The following is a 21,041-nucleotide window of genomic DNA, read 5'->3' as shown; positions in this document are numbered from 1 at the left end:
GACCAGACCAAGACCAGACCAAGACCAGACCAGACCAGACCAAGACCAAGACCAAGACCAAGACCAAGACCAAGACCCAGACCCAGACCCAGACCAAGACCAGACCAGACCAAGACCAGACTGTGGTCTGGATACTGGTCTTGGTCTCCAGTCTAACGCTGCATTGGGTTTTCAATGTTAAAATGACATTATGTTCCAGATTGCCTTTTAATCTAATATACTTTTTTTTGCATATCTACTCATTTTTACATTTTTTTGTATACTTGTTTCTCTTTCTCTCCATAGTGTGTGATCCTGTTATGGGAGACCATGGTGCTATGGTAGGCATTTTACACTACATTATTTATTTTTTTAATTTTGTACAATTGTTAGGACTGCTTAGTTATTTACGACGATTATCCATGGCTTTTGAAGCGTTTTTAATACTTTTTAAAACTGTTCACATTTCTGTAGTAATTACATTTTTTGGCTAAATAGAATTTCAGAGAGTGCTGTAATGCACTAATTATATTACAATTAAAAAAAATAACTGTTATAACCAGGTATAACAGGATGAAGGAATCCCTCTTCTATGAATTTTTATTAGTCGGTTAAAATCAATTTTAACCGACTAATTTAACCGACTAAAAGTTGTTGATTTTAAAAATGAAATACATTTTTTTTTTTTTTACTTTAATTTTTATAATTCCATATGGCAGTGCTTCTATGAACTTCCAAAGTCCCGTAAAGCCTCTCCCTGACAGGTCTTTTCAGACGTAAGCAATCCACTACGTAGCTGGGTGTGTTTTGATGTGATTGTAGTTCCCCTCCCAAATCTCCTCAGAACAAGTGCAGTTTCTCTCAGTTCCCAGGTAGTGGCGTATTTTGCTGCTATCCACTGTCATCTATCCAAGTTTACCTATAGTTGTCTTACTGCACTCTCGCACATATGCCATGAAGGTTTGCTGAGTGTTGCTGTCCTTGTATTGAATCCAGTGACATCAAGCATTGCTGCAGGGAATTGTGACTTTTGTGTTGTTTTCTCAAAGTTGGGAAATTTTTAACTTTTGATTCAAGCATCAGGAAATCAAGTTCTGGCTATCATACATGAGGGATAGTTTGAAATAATGCTTTTTTTGTGCAGTGAAAACAATGAATTTTGGTTGTTTATGGTATGATGAACGCATGACAGAAGCAACGCTGCTGTGAGAGCAAACTGTTCTGTGTTATTTTCAACACTGCTAATTTATACCAGCATCTGCAATGAGGGAGAAGTGTGTCGCACTTACCGCAACCTATGCAACACAGCAACACTAGCAACATCATTTTCCCACGGTTTCCCAAACAAGACCCGGTGGAAAGATGTATAGATGCAGTGGTAATTCAAATCACTAAAATATAATAGTTCCCATTCACAGTCAAACAGTCTGGATTCATCTGCCTGCCGAATAAACGCAACCCCACACACACTATTTATTTTTAATGTTTTTTTATGCCTATGTCCATTTATTCTTTAAATGGGTAGAAATTTATTTTTTTGCCGCTTTTGGGAAAAGATCAAATCATGATTAAAAATGTGATTATTTTATATATATATATATATATATATATATATATATATATATATATATATATATATATATATACATATATGTACATATATGTGTATATGTGTGTGTGTGTACAATTCATACAATGAAGCATACACTCAAAGAGTCTTTTGTGACGATACTCAAGAATGTCCATTGAATTTCAAAAATACGTCAAAAAAAGAAAAGTCCCATAGTTCATTTGGGAAATAAGCAACGCAGATCCTTATTTGAAAAAGAGGAAAAAAGGTTCAACTAAAGTCCTTTCAGGGGCCAAAAAAACTGATATTGGTCAGGCCTGTCTCCTCAGGTCACGTCTTGTAGAAGGCACAGCTTTGTGATAATAGGCCTGTCCAGGGTGCTGGTTTCGGTCCTCATCTTGACCCAATGTACATAATCCTTTTTTGTCTTGGAAGATTTCTGTGATTCTGCCTATGGGCCTGGCATTGCGTGGTGAGCTTTCATCGATAACCAGCACTATGTCCCTATGTTTTAGATTCTTTTTAATCATATGAGGTTCTGGATCTTGCACATCCTGCGATAAGACTGATTGGGTGGTAGTTCATGATTGTCAGAAACAATCTCCTTCACTTGGCCTGGTCTGCAGATAAATCGTCAGAATGCAGAAATGGATTGAGTTGGCCATCCCTAAGTGTACGGCTCTACTTGCAAGGCACGTAAACAAGGCTCCATACCTTATTACTTTGCTGCGACCACGCTTGACTTCTATTGGACCAAAGTAGTCTTGTCCAGTGTGGGTAAAGGGTGGCAGGTCAGGTGTTATCCTGTGTAGAGGTAGGTCAGACATTTTTTATGTCATTGCTATGCCATTCCATCTCCTGCAAACTACACAGTCATATGTTATCTTTCTCACAGCAGCTGAGTTTTGCTATCATTTGATTTATTCTACAATGACCCATCAAGGCGTGGCTATAGACCCTTCTTCTGTTTTTACACAACGATGATGTACACTGTATATGTGCGCATTTTTGCAATGGAAGTATGGCGGAGATAAACAGCTTGTCAAGCTATGCAAGGGGATTATCAACCATAGATCGCCAATGTTACCTTAACAAGTTGACTTGGGAAAATGGTGTCCGTGTTCTATTGAGTGTGTTGAAGACGTTAGCAAATGGCCAAATATATATATATATATATATATATATATATATATATATATGTATATATATATATATATATATATACAGTGGGGAGAACAAGTATTTGATACACTGCCGATTTTGCAGGTTTTCCCACTTGAAAAGCATGTAGAAGTCTAACAGTTTTTATCATAGCTACTCTTCAACTGTGAGTGATGGAATCTAAAAAAAAAAAATCCAGAAAATCACATTGTATGATTTTTAAGTAATTAATTTGCATTTTATTGCATGACATAAGTATTTGATACATCAGAAAAACAGAACTTAATCTTTGGTACAGAAACCTTTGTTTGCAATTACAGAGATCAGACGTTTCCTGTAGTTCTTGACCAGGTTTGCACACACTGCAGCAGGGATTTTAGCCCACTCCTCCATACAGATCTTCTCCAGATCCTTCAGGTTTCGGGGCTGTCGCTGGGCAATACGGACTTTCAGCTCCCTCCAAAGATTTTCTATTGGGTTCAGGTCTGGAGACTGGCTAGGCCACTCCAGGACCTTGAAATGCTTCTTACGGAGCCACTCCTTAGTTGCCCTGGCTGTGTGTTTCGGGTCGTTGTCATGCTGGAAGACCCAGCCACGACCCATCTTCAATGCTCTTACTGAGGGAAGGAGGTTGTTGGCCAAGATCTCGCGATACATGGCTCCATCCATCCTCCCCTCAATGCGGTGCAGTCGTCCTGTCCCCTTTGCAGAAAAGCATCCCCAAAGAATGATGTTTCCACCTCCATGCTTCACGGTTGGGATGGTGTTCTTGGGGTTGTACTCATCCTTCTTCTTCCTCCAAACACGGCGAATGGAGTTTAGACCAAAAAGCTCTATTTTAGTCTCATCAGACCACATGACCTTCTCCCATTCCTCCTCTGGATCATCCAGATGGTCATTGGCAAACTTCAGACGGGCCTTGACATGCACTGGCTTGAGCAGGGGGACCTTGCGTGCGCTGCAGGATTTTAATCCATGACGGCGTAGTGTGTTACTAATGGTTTTCTTTGAGACTGTGGTCCCAGCTCTCTTCAGGTCATTGACCAGGTCCTGCCGTGTAGTTCTGGGCTGATCCCTCACCTTCCTCATGATCATTGATGCCCCACGAGGTGAGATTTTGCATGGAGCCCCAGACTGAGGGAGATTGACCGTCATCTTGAACTTCTTCCATTTTCTAATAATTGCGCCAACAGTTGTTGCCTTCTCATCAAGCTGCTTGCCTATTGTCCTGTAGCCCATCCCAGCCTTGTGCAGGTCTACAATTTTATCCCTGATGTCCTTACACAGCTCTCTGGTCTTGGTCTTGTGGAGAGGTTGGAGTTTGTTTGATTGAGTGTGTGGACAGGTGTCTTTTATACAGGTAACGAGTTCAAACAGGTGCAGTTAATACAGGTAATGAGTGGAGAACAGGAGGGCTTCTTAAAGAAGAACTAACAGGTCTGTGAGAGCCGGAAGTCTTAGGCTACGTTCACACTGCAGCTCCCAAGTGACCCAAATCCGATTTTTTGCTCATATGTCACTCAGATCTGATTTGTTTATGACAGTGTGAACAGCACAAGTCACATGGAATCTGATCTTTTCAAATCAGATTCAGGTCGCTTCCATATGTGGTTCTAAATCAGATACAGGTCTGATGTTTTGCAATGCGACCTCAGTGTGAACAGCCAGGTCGGAATTAATGCGACTTTGACGTCACACGCAGAGCCCCGAGCCGCGAGGGAGAGACACGGGAGACGGCGGGGGTCCCTCCGGGCCGCCTCCGCCTCCGCCTCTCCTCCTCCCCTCCCCTGCGCTCACCTCTTTTTAGCCTACGACCTCAGATCAGAATTTAAGCATATTACTAAATAAAGAAGCTAAGGATTCAAATCAGCGAAGCGGTCGTGGTCGCATAACCTGCCCGTTTTACAGCGAGCTGGACCGTGTGTTAGGTGATAAACCCAGCTGAACGCCGGAGAGCAGAGCTGACACTCCGGGGAGCGGAGCTAGAGCCCTGCTATAGCGGGACTGTTTTCTTCATCCCGCTCCCGCTGCATTTCTGACCATTACCGCCCGCTCCCGCAACGTGTTCCACTCCCGCCCGCGCCCGCAGTGTTTTCATCCGCTCCCACAAAACTCTGAGAATTCATGCCCGCACAATGATAGAGATGCAAGAGAAACGTCCTTAACAAATCTATCTGATTTAATGTTAACATGATAATTGTGGAGCTTGATGGATAATTGGCAGTTCACAGGCACCTGTTAGATGCAAACCATGGATCTATTAAACCCATCATTGTCATCATCCCACGCCTCTGCGCATGCGGGTCAGTTCAGGGCCGTGATGCGTTCACACTCGAGTCGGATATAGGACACATTTTAAAAGATAATGTGAACAGCCACACAAAAAAATCGGAATTGGGAAAAAATCGGAATTGAGCATTAAGGACTGCAGTGTGAACGTAGCCTTACTGGTTGACAGGTGATCAAATACTTATGTCATGCAATAAAATGCAAATTAATTACTTAAAAATCATACAATGTGATTTTCTGGATTTTTTTTTTTTAGATTCCATCACTCACAGTTGAAGAGTAGCTATGATAAAAACTGTTAGACTTCTACATGCTTTTCAAGTGGGAAAACCTGCAAAATCGGCAGTGTATCAAATACTTGTTCTCCCCACTGTATATATATATATATATATATACATATATATATATATATATATATATATATGTATGTATGTATGTATGTGTATATATATATATATATATATATATATATATATATATATATATATATATATATATATATATGTATATACAGTGCCCTCCATAATTATTGGCACCCCTAGTTAAGATATGTTCTTTAGTTTCTAATAAATTCAGTTTTTTTCTTAATAAAATAGGACCACAATGAAAAAAAAGAGTAAAATCCAACCTTTAATTCAAGTGCATTAATTCAGTAGGAAAAAAATCCCACATTAAGCAATAATTGTTTTACATCAAATCATGTGTGCCACAATTATTAGCAACCCTGATGTAAATACTTTGTACACCCCCTTTTGTCAACAAAACAGTATCTAATCTTCTCCTATACTGTTTCACAAGATGGGAGAATACAGAAAGAGGGATCTTCGACCATTCCTCTCTAAATCCTCCAGCGACCTGGGTCCTTTCCTCTTCAGCTCACCCCACAGGTTTTCAATGGGGTTGAGGTCTGGGGACTGAGATGGCCATGGGAGGAGCTTGATTCTGTGTCTGGTGAGCCATTTCTGTGTAGATTTGGCCATATGTTTAGGGTCATTATCTTGTTGAAAGACCCATTGATGACCCATCTTCAGCTTTCGGGCAGAGCCCACTAGATTTTGATTTGAAATGTCCTGGTATTTCAAAGCGTTCATGATGCCATGCACTCTAACAAGGTTCCCAGGCCCTTTGGAAGAGAAACAGGCCCACAGCATCACCGATCCTCCCCCATACTTCACAGTGGGAAACATGAGGTTCTTTTTTGTGCATACTCCTCTTTTGTGTTACGCCAGACCCACTTAGAGCGTTTGTAGCCAAAAAGCTCTATCTTTGTCTCATCTGACCAAAGCACACGGTCCCAGTTGAAGCCCCAGTTCTGCTTAGCAAACTCCAGGCGTTTGCGTTTATTAGTGATGCACCGAAATTAAAATTTGTGGCCGAAACCGAAACCGAAAATAATAATAAAAAATTGGCCGAATACCGAACAATACCGAACATGGTTCTTCGCAGTTTTTCATTTATTTTGCCAACTTTTTCACCATTGCATAAATCAAATAAATTTGATTTAGGCATGCTTTTCAAAGAAAAAAATCTTTTACAAAATTATAAGGTAGAAAATATTTATTGAACATAAAAAACTGAACATTTTTTAATTTCCCAGCATTATGTTGTTTTGGTTCCACCTCCTGGTGAATGTTAGGTAAAATTTGTATGTGGTTACTTTTTGGTTGGCCAACGATTTATGTTTGTGGTGCGCAACAGTTACGTGGTTAGTTTTTGGTTGGCCAACGATTTATGTTTGTGTTGCGCAACCTAATAGATCCATGTGCGCAACCGGTACGGGAGCGGTCAGTCTATTTCCTTATATTACAATGCCGTTATTAATTGTTCAGTTTTTTTCCCATTTATTCCACCGAACACCGAAAGTGTTTTTTTGCCATTTTCGGCCGAACAATTTCGGTTACCGAACAATCGGTGCATCACTAGCATTTATAATTGTGAGTGAGAAAAGGTTTTTTCCTTGCATGCCTCCCAAACAGCCTGTTGGCATGTAGATAGTGCCTGATGGTTGTTTCGGAGACTTTGTGACCCCAAGATGCTACCATTTGTTGCAATTCTTTAATAGTGAGCTTTGGAGAACTTTTTATTCCTCTTACCATCCTCCTCACTGTGCGTGGTGGCAAAGTAAACTTGGGTCCTCGTCCAGGCTGGTTTACCACTGTTCCAGTTGTTTTAAACTTCTTAATAATTCCTCTGACGGTAGATATGGGCAGGTGTAGGCGAGTGGCTATTTTCTTGTAGCCATTGCCTGACTTGTGAAGGTCAACACACATCTGCCTTACTTGGAATGGTGTGTTCCTTCGTCTTTCCCATGTTGAAAAGAAATGGCCTCTGTGTCACACCATATTTATACCCCAGGGAAACAGGAAGTTCCATCCATCCATTATCTATACCCGCTTTATCCTTTGCAGGGTCACGGGGGTCTGCTGGAGCCGATCCCAGCTATTTTCAGGTGAGAGGTAGGGGTTCACCCTGGACAGGTCACCAGTCCATCGCAGGGCCACATATACAGACAAACAACCAGACACACTCACACTCCATCACTTGTCAGTCTCAGATAGCTGACTGTCCCATAACCTTCTGCTTGCATCACAGAAGTGACCAACATGCCCCTGTGGTTTCAAAATCTGTTGGCCGAAGACATCTCCTGATTATTAGGCTGGAAATCATTTTAAGGTCTTTCAGCCACTCTTTTCACTTACTGGGGCGGCAGTAGCTCAGGTGGTAGAGCGGGTCGTCCAATGATCGGAAGGTCGGCGGTTCAAATCCCGCTCCGTCCCAGTTTGCTGTCGTAGTGTCCTTGGGCAAGACACCTTACCCACCTTGCCCCATGTGAATGTGTTTGGTGGTGGTGGAGGGGGCTGTGTGGCAGCCACGCTTCCGTCAGTCTGCCCCAGGGCAGCTGTGGCTACAAAACGTAGCCACCACCAGTGAGAATGTGTATGAATGAATAATGATCACTCTAAAGCTCTGGGTGCCTTGAAGGGCGCTATATAAATCCAAGTCATTATTACTGTGTAAGCAGTTGGTATCGGTTCATCCCATCCATAGTTTAGCTTAGACAGTATTCCTTTCCCGATCAGCATAACTGGTGCTAGGAACCCTAGAGGATCATATACTGAGTTTTACACAGACTAAATGCTTCTACCGGTGACTGATAGTTGTTTTGGGGTGGTCGAAAGGAAGAACATGTTTGACTCTGTGTCTCATTGCATGCCAAGAGCTATTTCTATGGGCAGTTTGTCTTTGTTGAGGTCTAGATCTTTGACCTGTTTTGCTCTATCTTCAACTGGAACCAAGGCAAGGACTTGCATGACTGTTACTGGTCCATTTGGTCAGCTTAAATCCACCTGTGATGCGTACTGATCTGAGCTCTTGCATCAGAGAGATTGCTTGGCTCTCATTTGGGACAGATTTGGTACAGTCGTCTACATAAAAGTTGCGATGAATGGTGTTGAGAACTTCAGTGCTACACTTTCCTTCCTTATCATCAGCTGCCTGCTTCAGTGCAGAATGGGGAAATGAGGAAGTCCACATCATTTCTAGGTATCCTTACTTGATGGAACATTCCTTCCTACTCCCATCACTGCTACTGGATCCTGTAAGAATCTGAGGAGGAGACCCAACATGGTTTTTGTAAGGTTGGGACACTGCAGCAGCTCAAAGTTCAGTGACGTTCTTGGAATGAAGAGTAACAATCTAACACCACTCAGATTGTCTTTTTCCTTTTGTGGTAGACACCATGGTGAGGGATTTACCAACATCGTCTGTCTATCCAGGAAAGTTGTTCCTCTGGCAATCTTTCTGCATGCCCTTTCCTCAATACATCACTCATGGGAAAGGGCCTTTCTGTGTGGAGTTTGCATGTTCTCCCCGTGTTCCCTTGGGTAGCAAGGTGAGCTACCCTCACAAAAACATGCAACAGTCCTGGGCTATACATGCCCCCTCTGGCCAACCGGGACGCCAGATGGTGTGGGGAGGATCCGGCCGGAATAACGTGATCCTTCCACGCGCTACGTCCGGCCGGAGAAGCCCCACCCTGTCTGGTGAAAAGATGCGGCCTGCTCAGTCCTCAGGTTAAGGAGGAGACCTGAGCTCAGTGCAGGGCCCTCCCGGGGTTGGTAGAGGATGGCAATGCCCAGGACTGTCTAGGAAGGAGCACTGGGTGATAAAAGGGGGGAAAAAACTGGGTTAAAAATAATAAAAAAAAAAAAAATACATCACTCATGAAGCATGTAATAAAATTTTGAATTGGATTCTAAGTGTTACATCGCCCGCATCGGACTTCACCGGGCCCCTCCCTGGAGCTAGGCCTGGTGTTGGGGCTCGAAGGCGAGCGCCTGGTGGCCAGGTCTTTGCCCATGGGACCCGGCTGGGCTCAGCCAGAAACGGCGACGTGGGCCCGCCTTCCCGTAGGCCCACCACCCGCAAGAAGGACCGTGAGAGGCTGGTGCCATGTGATCTGGGTAGCAGTCGTGGCGGGGCCTTGACGACCCAATCCCTGGACCAAAACCCTCTCAGTGGGGACATGGAATGTCACCTCTCTGGGGGGGAAGGAGCCAGAGCTTGTGCGTGAGGTTGAGAGATACCGGCTAGAGATAGTCAGGCTCACCTCCACACATAGCTTGGGCTCTGGAACCCAGCTCCTTGAAAGGGGCTGGACCCTCCACTACTCTGGAGTTGCCCAGGGTGAGAGGCGACGGGCTGGTGTGGGCTTGGTTATAGCCCCCCAGCTCAGTCGCCATGTGTTGGAGTTCACCCCAGTGAACGAGAGGGTCGCTTCCCTGCGCCTTCGGGTCGGGAAAAGGTCTCTCACTGTTGTTTGTGCTTACGGGCCGAACAGCAGTGCGGAGTACCCGGCCTTCTTGGGGTCCCTGGGAGGAATACTTGATGGTGCTCCAACTGGGGACTCCATTGTTCTACTGGGGGACTTCAACGCTCACGTGGGCAATGACAGTGATACCTGGAGAGGCGTGATTGGGAGGAACGGCCTCCCCGATCTGAACCCGAATGGTGCTTTGTTGTTGGACTTCTGTGCTAGTCACAGTTTGTCCATAACAAACACCATGTTCAAACATAAGGCTGTCCATCAGTGCACGTGGCACCAGGACACCCTAGGCCGGAGGTCAATGATCGACTTTGTTGTCGTCTCATCTGACCTTCGGCCGCATGTCTTGGACACTCGGGTGAAGAGAGGGGCTGAGCTGAAACTGATCACCACCTGGACGCCTCCCTAGGGAGGAGTTCCAGGCATGTCCCTTCTCCCTAGGGAGGTGTTTCAGGCATGTCCCTCCTCCCTAGGGAGGTGTTCCAGGTATGTCCCTCCTCCCTAGGGAGGTGTTCCAGGCATGTCCCTCCTCCCTAGGGAGGTGTTCAAGGCATGTCCCACCTCCCTAGGGAGATGTTCCAGGCATGTCCCTCCTCCCTAGGGAGGTGTTCCAGGCATATCCCTCCGGGAGGAGACCCCGGGGAAGCCCCAGGACACGCTGGAGAGACTATGTCTCTCTGCTGGCCTGGGAACGTCTCGGACTCCCCCCGGAAGAGCAAGAGGAAGAGCAAGAGGAAGAGCTGGAGGAAGAGATGGAGGAAGAGCAAGAGGAAGAGCTGGAGGAAGAGCTGGAGGAAGAGCTGGAGGAAGAGCTGGAGGAAGAGCTGGAGGAAGAGCTGGAGGAAGAGCAGGAGGAAGAGCAGGAGGAAGAGCAGGAGGAAGAGCTGGAGGAAGAGCTGGAGGAAGAGCTGGAGGAAGAGCAGGAGGAAGAGCAGGAGGAAGAGCAGGAGGAAGAGCTGGAGGAAGAGCTGGAGGAAGAGCTGGAGGAAGAGCTGGAGGAAGAGCAGGAGGAAGAGCAGGAGGAAGAGCAGGAGGAAGAGCAGGAGGAAGAGCAGGAGGAAGAGCAGGAGGAAGAGATGGAGGAAGAGCTGGATATTGCGATATTACAGAGATGAAAAAACAATGTTTTCCAAACCTGATTAATATTCTGTACAAACAACAAATCCTGATTGAAAATAACACAAAGCCATGTGTGTGCGTTTCTGTTTTTTATATTTTGCTAACTTTTTTTTTCAGTATGTTCCAGAGAATCTGTTGCCTGTCTACAAGACCCAAGTTGTGGCCATGGCAGACATCCTCACACCTAACCAATATGAAGCAGAGTGAGTTGTCTCTCTGACCCATCAGCCAAATACTGAAGATATTAACACTTTGCTTTTATGTACATATACGTGATATTTTATTTGCTGCTATTTCAAGGGTTGCTGCTGAAGAAAATTTCTTGTACAATAAAGTGCTGACTATCTACTTAACTACCCTTTTGTAAAGGGTTGCTCAGATCAGCACATTGCAACTGAGTTAATAATAAAGGTGTCTAAGTGTCCTGTTGTTATGCAGTTCAAAGCATTTCAGTATCCACGACTGCAGCATTTACTTCAATTCAATTTTATTTATATAGCATCCAACAAAATGTGTCTCCAGGTTTTTTCCAGAGACCCAGAACATGAGAGACCCAGAACACCTAAAGACGTTGTCGTAGTTGATCCAGGCGCTGGATCCTTTGTGATTAGAACCATGGAGCCTTGGATTATCCATGCTGGATTGGCCCCATTCATTAGCTGATTAGCGGATTTGTACTGCTACGCACTCAGAGTGCCGAAAGCCAGCAGAACATTACCATTCTGTAGCTGAGGTGTGTGACTGGAACCTTGCCATGACCCAGATATCGGGAACTTGGTCCTGCTATACCAAAGACGGTGACAATGCCGCTGGGCCATCCCACCACAGTATATAAATGTGTGTGTGTGTGTGTGTGGGGGGGGGGGTCTTGCAACACTTTTAAAAAATAATTAACTTTCCTGGAAGTGGGTACTAGTCATTTTGTTTTTTATGGTTGTGTTTAGGATGTTAACTGGGAGGAAAATAAACACAAAGGATGATGCTATTGAGGTGAGTGTCATAAATGTTTCCTATTACAGTGTTTTACTTTAGTTTGTGAGACATAATGGCACTTTTTGAGAAACGTAACCTTTGTGCTCCCCAGGTGCTGGACTTGCTTCATGAAATGGGACCAGAGACTGTCGTCCTCACTAGTACAGACCTGCTCTCGGGAAATGGGGACCAGTTCCTGGTGGTGCTTGGGAGTCAAAAAATAAGTAAAGTGCAGAGCCCATTTTCTCTGGACAAAGTGCTTGTCTCCCTCCTTCTCAGAAGACATTTTTGAATTTCCTGAACATATACCTTCATTTTAATTTCCAACCAGAGAGCACTTTTCTTGGCTAATTCCAGTTTTGGTAAAGGCCAAACCTGCTGATTATGGTTTTCTACATCAGAACTAGTAACTGCAGACAGCAAGATGATAAACCAGTAATAGAAGGTCATGCTTTTTTTCCAGTGTTGGATTTAGTTTGTCATCCCAAATTTTTTGTTGTTCCTCCAAACAAAACATTTGAATCCTACAGGCCAGTATCGGCACCATCTTCAGCTGATCACCAGGCACAACCAATGAACAGTAAGGAGATAGTTCTGATAATCAGCTGTTTCATCCAATCATCTCTACAGGACTGTCTCAGAAAATTAGAATATTGTGATTTTCTGTAATGCAATTACAGAAACAAAACTGTCATACATTCTGGATTCATTACAAATCAACTGAAATATTGCAAGCCTTTTATTATTTTAATATTGCTGATCATGGTTTACAGCTTAAGAAAACTCAAATGTCCTATCTCAAAAAATTAGAATATTCTATTTCAGTTGATTTGTAATGAATCCAGAATGTATGACATTTTTGTTTTTTTAATTGCATTACAGAAAATAAAGAACTTCATCACAATATTCTAATTTTATGAGACAGTCCTGTAGTTGTGAGCACAAATTGGAATTTGTTTGTGCTTTATGTAAAGACACAAAGTTATTCAGTTCTATTCTTATTTTTTTCAGACCAGTAGGTATTGTTGTGCATGTGAGTGTATTCTCTGCTTGCTGGAATTCTCACAAGGCACCGTTGCATGAGATCTCGCTGTTATGGCTGGATGATGAACGCGGGTTTAACCGGGGTGTGTTATTTGTCAGCCCAGGCCTGGAGGTGAGATGAGAGGAAGGAAGGCGAGTCGGGGGGTGTTTCTCGTGTAACATAACACATAAGATGTGCAGGTGTGTTGATGGACGTATTATCCCTGCATCGGCAGGGTAATATGCGTTGTCAGGCGTGTAATTTTTCAAAACGAGGATGTATGAATTTTTTTTTGGCCCCGTTTTGCTTCTTGCAAAGCTCCGGTTTGTCATTTTTGTTCACCAGTTGTTTAAACAACGGACCTTAGTGGTTCAGGACATGTACTGGTTTCTGGTGTCCTCTGCTCACGGGATCTCCTCATCTCTCCAGTTACTCATCTTGAAGATACCTGTGACCTCCTGCTGCTGCTGCTGCTGCTGCTGCTGCTGCTGCTGCTGCTGTCATTCTCATCAGCCGTTTCCTTATTTTATGAAATAATGATAATACATTTTATTTTACTCCCCTGGTGGGTTGGACTCGTGTTGTGGGATGAACAGATCCGCCCCGGCCGCCACCGTGCGTTAGTTGTGGTTAAGTGTGGCCTCGGAGGCCAGTTATCCACACGTGATGCAACCCGCCAGCTTCCACTGAAAACAAGATACCAGCGTTTCAAGTGCACATGTTTGAACCAGAGACGTACGAGGATAATGACGAAGTGTGTGTGGAGAAGATCAGTCAGGCCAGTCAGTGTACAGGACTGTCTCAGAAAATTAGAATATTGTGATAAAGTTCTTTATTTTCTGTAATGCAATTTAAAAAAAAAAAAAAAAAAAATGTCATACATTCTGGATTCATTACAAATCAACTGAAATATTGCAAGCCTTTTATTATTTTAATATTGCTGATCATGGCTTACAGCTTAAGAAAACTCAAATATCCTATCTCAAAAAATTAGAATATTCTGGGAATCTTAATCCTAAACTGTAAGCCATAATCAGCAATATTAAAATAATAAAAGGCTTGCAATATTTCAGTTGATTTGTAATGAATCCAGAATGGATGACATTTTTGCATTACAGAAAATAAAGGACTTTACCACAATATTCTAATGTTCTGAGACAGTCCTGTATGGGAGAGCTGTGATTTCAGTGCAGTGAGAGGGGGAGACTGGCGCTGTGTGGGGGAACCATGGTTACTGTTTATGGCTCTGTTGGTGTGTGCTAAGCAACAACAACAACAAAAAATGACCACATTACATAAAATATTTTAGTTTTACTGTTTAGTTGCCAATCCAGCTCTGTATTGGCCCATGTTTTGTGAAGCAGTCCAAACCAAGTGAATCCATAAGGATTACTTGGTTGTTTGTTGATGGCAGGGATTGGCCTGTCCAGCTGACTGACTGATCTGGAGCCTTCACAAAGTCTGACTGTGGCTTGCAAAGGCCACAGTATGGCAGACTTTGGGAAGTGTTCCAGCTCTGCAGCTCGGCCACGGCTTGGTACACCTGCAGATTGTTCTGCTGCTCAGATTACACCACTGTTAGGCTCCGAGTCACATGCTATAAGATCTGAGGACTGGAACAACCCATAACTTTACATGATCTCAAGCCACGTTTGGTGAAGAGAATATGCACTATATTCACTGTACTAATAAATACCTCCAACTGAATAATCATAGTTGGGCAGTAATAGCAACGTGTGCTCTTCTATTCCCTTCAAGCGCCAACCATCTTACTTCCCAATTGAGTGTCATGCAGAAGTTTGGTTGTCGTTCCCAGCTGACCGATAGAGGCCGGTTCCAAAGGCCAGTAAATCTCCATTGAACTCCATGTTAAAATGACCAACTTTGGAGCAGAAATAAACAGATTTACAGCCTGGTTCAAAAAACTGTTTTTGTTTCAATCATTTGAATTCACACCCATGCCAACTCTGAGGTGGCTGGAATTGTTTTGTACCATGCCTGGAGAGTTTATATCAAGCAATCCATGTATTTGTGAGTGGCAGCCTACAGTACCTCATCCATAACCATCAGGCCCTGCTCTGGTGCTGTGTATGAAGGAAAACAGTAGACGTGTTTGGAACAATAGCTGAAGCATTCCCTCATGTGACTCATGGATTTCTGAATAGCCATTTTCCTTCGTACAGACAGACACAGAGTTAAGAGAACTCTTCAGTTTTACTAGAAGTATAAACTGTATGGTGTTATAATTAAAGTAGATTGGATTCTCTTTTAAAGAAATTAAAAATGTTTGTGTGGATTGTGAGCACACTTTATTCCTGTCATGTGTGATCTATGTGACCGTGTCTGTCTTCTTGTCCGTAGTGAAACCTGACGGGACAACCAGCAGTCTGAAAATCTGCTTGGACATCCCCAAGTTTGATGCTGTATTTGTGGGGACGGGAGATCTGTTTGCTGCCATGTTGCTGGCCTGGACACACCGACACCCCGAGGACCTGAAGGTAGTACAAGAAAAGTAATAAAAGATTAAAAACTGATTGGAATAACCCCAACTCTACTGTTTTGTATGAGCAGTAAGTGACTGCGTTTCCATGCATCAATAACCCTTTTAAAACCCGAATATTGGCAATAACCCGGTTTTGCACGGCCATGTAAACACCAATAACCCCTTTGAATAACCAGAATTTGCTCATATTGGGGTTTTTAAAAACCCCAATATGACCCCTGGGTTACTCCTTTTAAAACCTGAATATTGGGTCATGTAAACGCCAAACGGAATATCCCCATCAAACGGAACAGGAAGTTGTTTTCTGCTCATGTTCTGTTCACAAGGAATCCTGGTCTTTTGAGTCCAGGAAGTTCTTCTAAACACGGAGAAACCAAGACCAGGAGGAGACTAATCACTTCATAAATGTAATGAAGGATATGAACATTTCTGCATTTGTAGACGCTAGAAAGTACCGGGATAGACAGATTTACAAGAAGGTGAGAGAAAAGTTGCGCGAAGCAGCATTAGTTTTGAATTTGGATACAGGAAGAAGAAGCGGAAATGACGGTAATTACGTCATGATGTTCTCCGTGCGTCGCTGGTTTGATCCAGATATCCCAAATGATTAATTACCATGTAAAGGGAATATTCCAAATGTCTCGGTAAAGCTGGGCATACACTGTGCGATATTTTAAATGGTTTGATTCAGCCCCATCTCACACTGCACGACTAGATCGCGGAGTTCAAAAGTTCAGAGCCCACGATTTATGGTCTCACACTGTACGACCCGATGCTCGGATGCTCCGTCTGCTCACACTATACGATCATAATACTGGGGATCCTTTATTTTTTTATAATTTTATATATATATATATTTAAAAAATCCCAAAATATCTGTACCGTTTCTGATTGGGCAGGCACTGCACATCATTTTTAGACACAACAAAGAACGCATACCGCAAAAGTTGTGTCTCGGCAGAGGGACCCGACGTCCCAGCAAAATGAAAAGAGAAGAGAAAAAAGTTGTTCCGAACAGCAGACAGCGCACACACTAAAGGCTGATTTATGGTTCCGCGTTACACCAACGCAGAGCATACGGCGTAGGCTACGCGGCGACGTGCACCGTACGGGGAAATGCGGTCTTTTTTTCCGCTATTAAAACATCCATTTGTAATGTGAATTTGCAACACTTAAACTACAAATAATAGTTTTGGACGTGACATCAGAGATTGTGCATGCTCTCTGTGAAAGGATGAGTCCATTGGGTCGTAGCTGCTTCAACTGTGATTCCTTCACGAGGAGCGACCAGAATTTCAAACACGCTTGATTTTCTTGCGACCTCATGATTTGTGATCGGGAGCTCGTCGTGAGGTGTTACTCTCTCGTCGTTACCCCACGTATACTGCACGAGGCACGACCAACGATTGGGTCAAAATCGGGGCCGATCAAAGAAAAAGTCGCACGACTGGAAAATCGGCTCAAAACGAGCCGACAATCGCACAGTGTCTGCCCGGCTTAACCGGAATATTAGCAATAGCCCGAATTTTGACTGCATGTAAACGTAGTAAGTGTGTTTGTCTTTACAAATAAATTCCAGTTCTGTGCAACCATGTCTTTTTGAATTTTCACAGGTTGCCTGCGAAAAGACCGTTTCTGTGATGCACCATGTCATTAAGAGGACCGTCACTTATGCCAATGGTAGAGTATATGTATATGTATGTATATGTATGTATATGTATATGTATGTATACATATGTACTGTTTCCCTCAAGTGGTTTGCTGGACATGTAACTGCTTTATTAATTTCTTTATATTGTAATTACACATATAGCAGTAATATGGCAACACTGTTGCCTGTACAACTCAACTTAGCATGAGTTATTTCACAGATGGTTGTGTTCTTGGTAAAAACTGAATAAAAGCTTAAAAGTAGTGAAAATTCTCTTTTTTATGTAGCTGTTAAAAAATTATAATGGTTTTACTGACGAGACAAGACTTTCCTGTGAATTCTTGACTGACAAGTAAACCAAAAGTTCCCAAACTGATGTGTTCCCTCTGCTCTTGTTCTAGAGCTAGCTGGGCCGGGCAACAAGCCCAGTCCCGCCCAGCTGGAGCTCCGGATGGTCCAGAGCAAAGACGACATCGAGAACCCTGCCATTGTTGTCCAAGCTAAGGTCTTACAAAAATGTTAAACTCTGAAGAAGGAGAGGCTTTCAGTAAATACACATTGTGCTGGTACTAATCAGTGAAGTCTCTTGGACACACATTGAATGTTCACATCAAAAATGTTGACATATCTTTGCCTTACAACAGCTATGATTGCCATGTTTTTAGAAGTTATAGCATATTGTATTGTACAATGTAATGACAAGCTGATTTGTATCGCTTAGATCTTTGTTCCTGTCATATACACATTGTCTGCCCTTTTTATTTAAAAGCAAAAGGGGCAGCTGGATTAAAAATGGTGTAAATGTTCTTTAATCGTGTTCTATAGTGGGTAGAAAGGTAGAACTGTTTATCAATGAGGGTTTACATGGATAGATGCAAACTGCTCTGAATTCACGAGGAAAGTAAAACTGCAGCAGCATTGGTCCGGCCTTCGGCCCTACGGCCACCGTTCCCATCAAACTCACCCATTCATCATAGAAAATGACTAAATTCTGGGTTTCTGGTATAAATGACCAAACATTTACACACACATGAGTGTGATGACAAGTCTCCTGACATGGATATCCACCATTATCTTTCACTCGGAGCATTTAATTTTGGCAAGTTCCTCATGCAGCTCCGTTAACTTCAGCTAATGCTGACATACTTTTTATATTTCCTCATTTTACTTCACATGTTCTTCAATAAAACTAGTAACTTTGATCAACTATATATTCCATTTTTGAAATAATTTTAAACATTTTGTCAGTGCCCCTGAAACTTCTGTCCACCCTGTCATTATGGGGTAACTGACCATTTAACAGATCAACTAATGTAATTAGTAACATCATCACACCATTTGGCCTTTAAGTAACAGGTCAACTGCCGCAAATACGTCAAGATCCTTCCTTATATTTCCAGATTTTCATCATAGTGTTTGTTGTTGGTGTGTTACAGCTTAACATGTCCACACTGTCATTTATTAATATTTTTAAACTAATCAGAAATTCAAAATACATTTCATAAACAGTATAGTCACTTTCAACACTGAATCACTTTGCTTGCTGAAGACCCACTCATTAAGAGCTAAAAGTAGCAATAAATGTTCACCTTGTCTGTCAATGTTTCCATGACGGGGTGGACACGTATACGATAAAGAAAATCTGAGGTTTCCAGGACAATGCAAAATGAAATACAAAGCATGTGTCTTGTTGCCAACCGGTGGCGTTAAAGGTTTTTCCACTTATTACACTGCAAATGTGTTCAGAGTTGGACTGTGAAAATATGCACCAAATTAGGACAAGATTAAACAATATATGGTTGGGTTACGGCAGTTGACACAGTCTGGGCCCCATAAATGTTCTAGCTTCTATATACTGATTGTAAACAGCAAATCTTTGTATAATGGTTAAAAAGAATGTATTAAAAATCAACCGTTAATTGAAAAGTAATGAAAAAAAAAATCATGAAATGATACCGAGATATACAGTTATATTTCTACAAAATTTGAAATCAACTAAAATATATGTTTAGTCTCCAAAATTTTAAAATGTCACTGTACTTGTAGCGTTTGACCAGTCTGAATGAAACACATGATTTAACCAGCTGAGGTCGACGTGTTTGTGATGAGTTTGAACATGATCGGACAAAGTATGGCAGAAATATAGAATGAAGAAGTACTTATTAGACTCTATGTTGCCGTGTATGGAAATGTTGCTCCATCTGATCCTTGAATCTCCCCTCTGAAAAACAAATGGGTAATTTTTGTATTTTTTTGATGATTTCTTTTTCATGTGTGGTAAAACTGTGCACTTCCTGTTTCATGGCAAATGACAAAAAGACATGAAACATTTTCGTGAAGATGATTTTGGAAACATTCAGTACAAATCTCTGATCTGATGAAGCATGGCGTAATTACAGGAAATAATGTCACAAACACCATTTTCCTTTCACCAGGAGGTGGGGCTATGGAGTTAATCCAAGATTGTCATATCCATTTGTTCAGCATGGAAGCTTCGTCAAAACGTGTGAATGTTGGTGGTACAAAACCTGTGTCATTAATGTGCTATTTCTGGGCAAGAGCAATAATTCCTCGTGCTCATGCAATTGTGCAAACGTAATGTAGTTAAAAGGAGTCCTTTTCTGTGAATCATGTCAAATATAGTTATTTCATATTTAGATTGAATTCAGTCACAGTGCAACTCCAACAAAAATGTTGACCATGTACTGCTGCATATACAATCTAGGTTAATTTTTTATTTTTATTTTTTCAGACAATATCAGTGGCAGTCGTTGCTGTAGCTGATGTCAAACATATTTCTCAATTTTCTAAATCACACTTTTTAAGTGTGCAGCAGGTATTTTATGATAGATTTTATGTTCTCATCTCAAATTTATGTATTTTCAAAGATATCTTAAATATGTCTACTAATGATTTTCTTTTTTTTATTTAACAATTTAGTGTCAAGTAAAATGTGTCGTAGACTATGCGTTAGTTTCAATAAGGTTAGGAAAGCAAAACCTGGTTATGAATGTGTGCTTAAACTAATGTGGATCATAACACACTGCCAAGTACGAGCAATGAGTGAACAAGAAAAATAAATGTCAAATCTTTTACTGAAACCGTGTTGATTACATTTGTACTTTTGTTTCTATATTAAGTTTCAAGATGAGAATTGTGCTTATTTATTTAGATTTTTATAACTTAAAAAAAATATCATCCTATTTTGTTGATAATGAAGTTTAGAAAGAGTAGTTTTTATAGAAAGTATTCACATGAGTACAATATCTAGTCTGAGGTTATTTTACTGTATCTGGGGCAAATAAAAACTACATTATGGAAAAATGTTGATGAATATGTAGGTTTAAGTAGGTGACACATGGAAATGACAATGTATCTTAATATGAAAAGTAATATTGATTTTTCTCTTTTTTTTTTAAATGGATAAATACAAATATAAAGAAAATGGCTTGGCTTTTTTGAAAGGGCAGGTGCTAGATTATGTGATCAAGACCAGGCCACATAGCTCCGTTTCTCCAGCTCTAATCCACAGTAAGTATAGCCAGCATTAGCCTAAATAATGGAGCGTTTCATTATGTCTGGCCAACTACACACTTAATACACAAGCAAAGTTGAGGCCTTACATTTTGTAGCTGGAATGTAAGGAGAAGGTAAACTGGATAGGCCAGATATTGTTTTGTAAATAAGGATAGGATTTATAAAATGTTTTATACTTAATCCTACGTTTGGCCAGGAAAAGGCCAATTGTCATAAGCCAGACATCTCGTGCAGAAGGCTATAAAGGTTGTGTTTAAAACTATCTTCTGGTTGTCTCAAGTTTAGTTGTACTTACAAATATACACCAGAGACAGTTGATTAGAGGAATTTGAAGAAAGAGATTATAGTGGCTGTGCCATGGACTCTAATGTGCTTTTGGACAAATACTTTTAGCTGTTTTTGAAGTGTATA

General features: G+C 41.9%; 1 protein-coding gene across 1 annotated transcript in view; it reads left to right on the top strand.

Annotated features, from left to right (window-relative positions):
- Positions 1-20,194, top strand: part of LOC133445673 (pyridoxal kinase-like) — a 24,977-nt gene extending 4,783 nt beyond the window's left edge. Inside the window, exons 5-11 of the mRNA XM_061723014.1 lie at positions 286-320; positions 11,061-11,146; positions 11,888-11,933; positions 12,028-12,139; positions 15,301-15,437; positions 17,056-17,122; positions 17,495-20,194. Coding sequence (XP_061578998.1) covers positions 286-320; positions 11,061-11,146; positions 11,888-11,933; positions 12,028-12,139; positions 15,301-15,437; positions 17,056-17,122; positions 17,495-17,616 — 605 coding nt within the window. The 3' untranslated portion in view covers positions 17,617-20,194. The remainder of the gene's footprint in view (positions 1-285; positions 321-11,060; positions 11,147-11,887; positions 11,934-12,027; positions 12,140-15,300; positions 15,438-17,055; positions 17,123-17,494) is intronic.
- Positions 20,195-21,041: the final 847 nt, after the last annotated feature.

The sequence above is a fragment of the Cololabis saira genome, chromosome 6, assembly GCF_033807715.1.
Source record: "Cololabis saira isolate AMF1-May2022 chromosome 6, fColSai1.1, whole genome shotgun sequence".
In the NCBI taxonomy this organism is placed as follows: Eukaryota; Metazoa; Chordata; class Actinopteri; order Beloniformes; family Belonidae; genus Cololabis; species Cololabis saira.
Note: the sequence above shows the minus strand (reverse complement) of the source record. Positions and strands in the feature narration are given on the sequence as shown.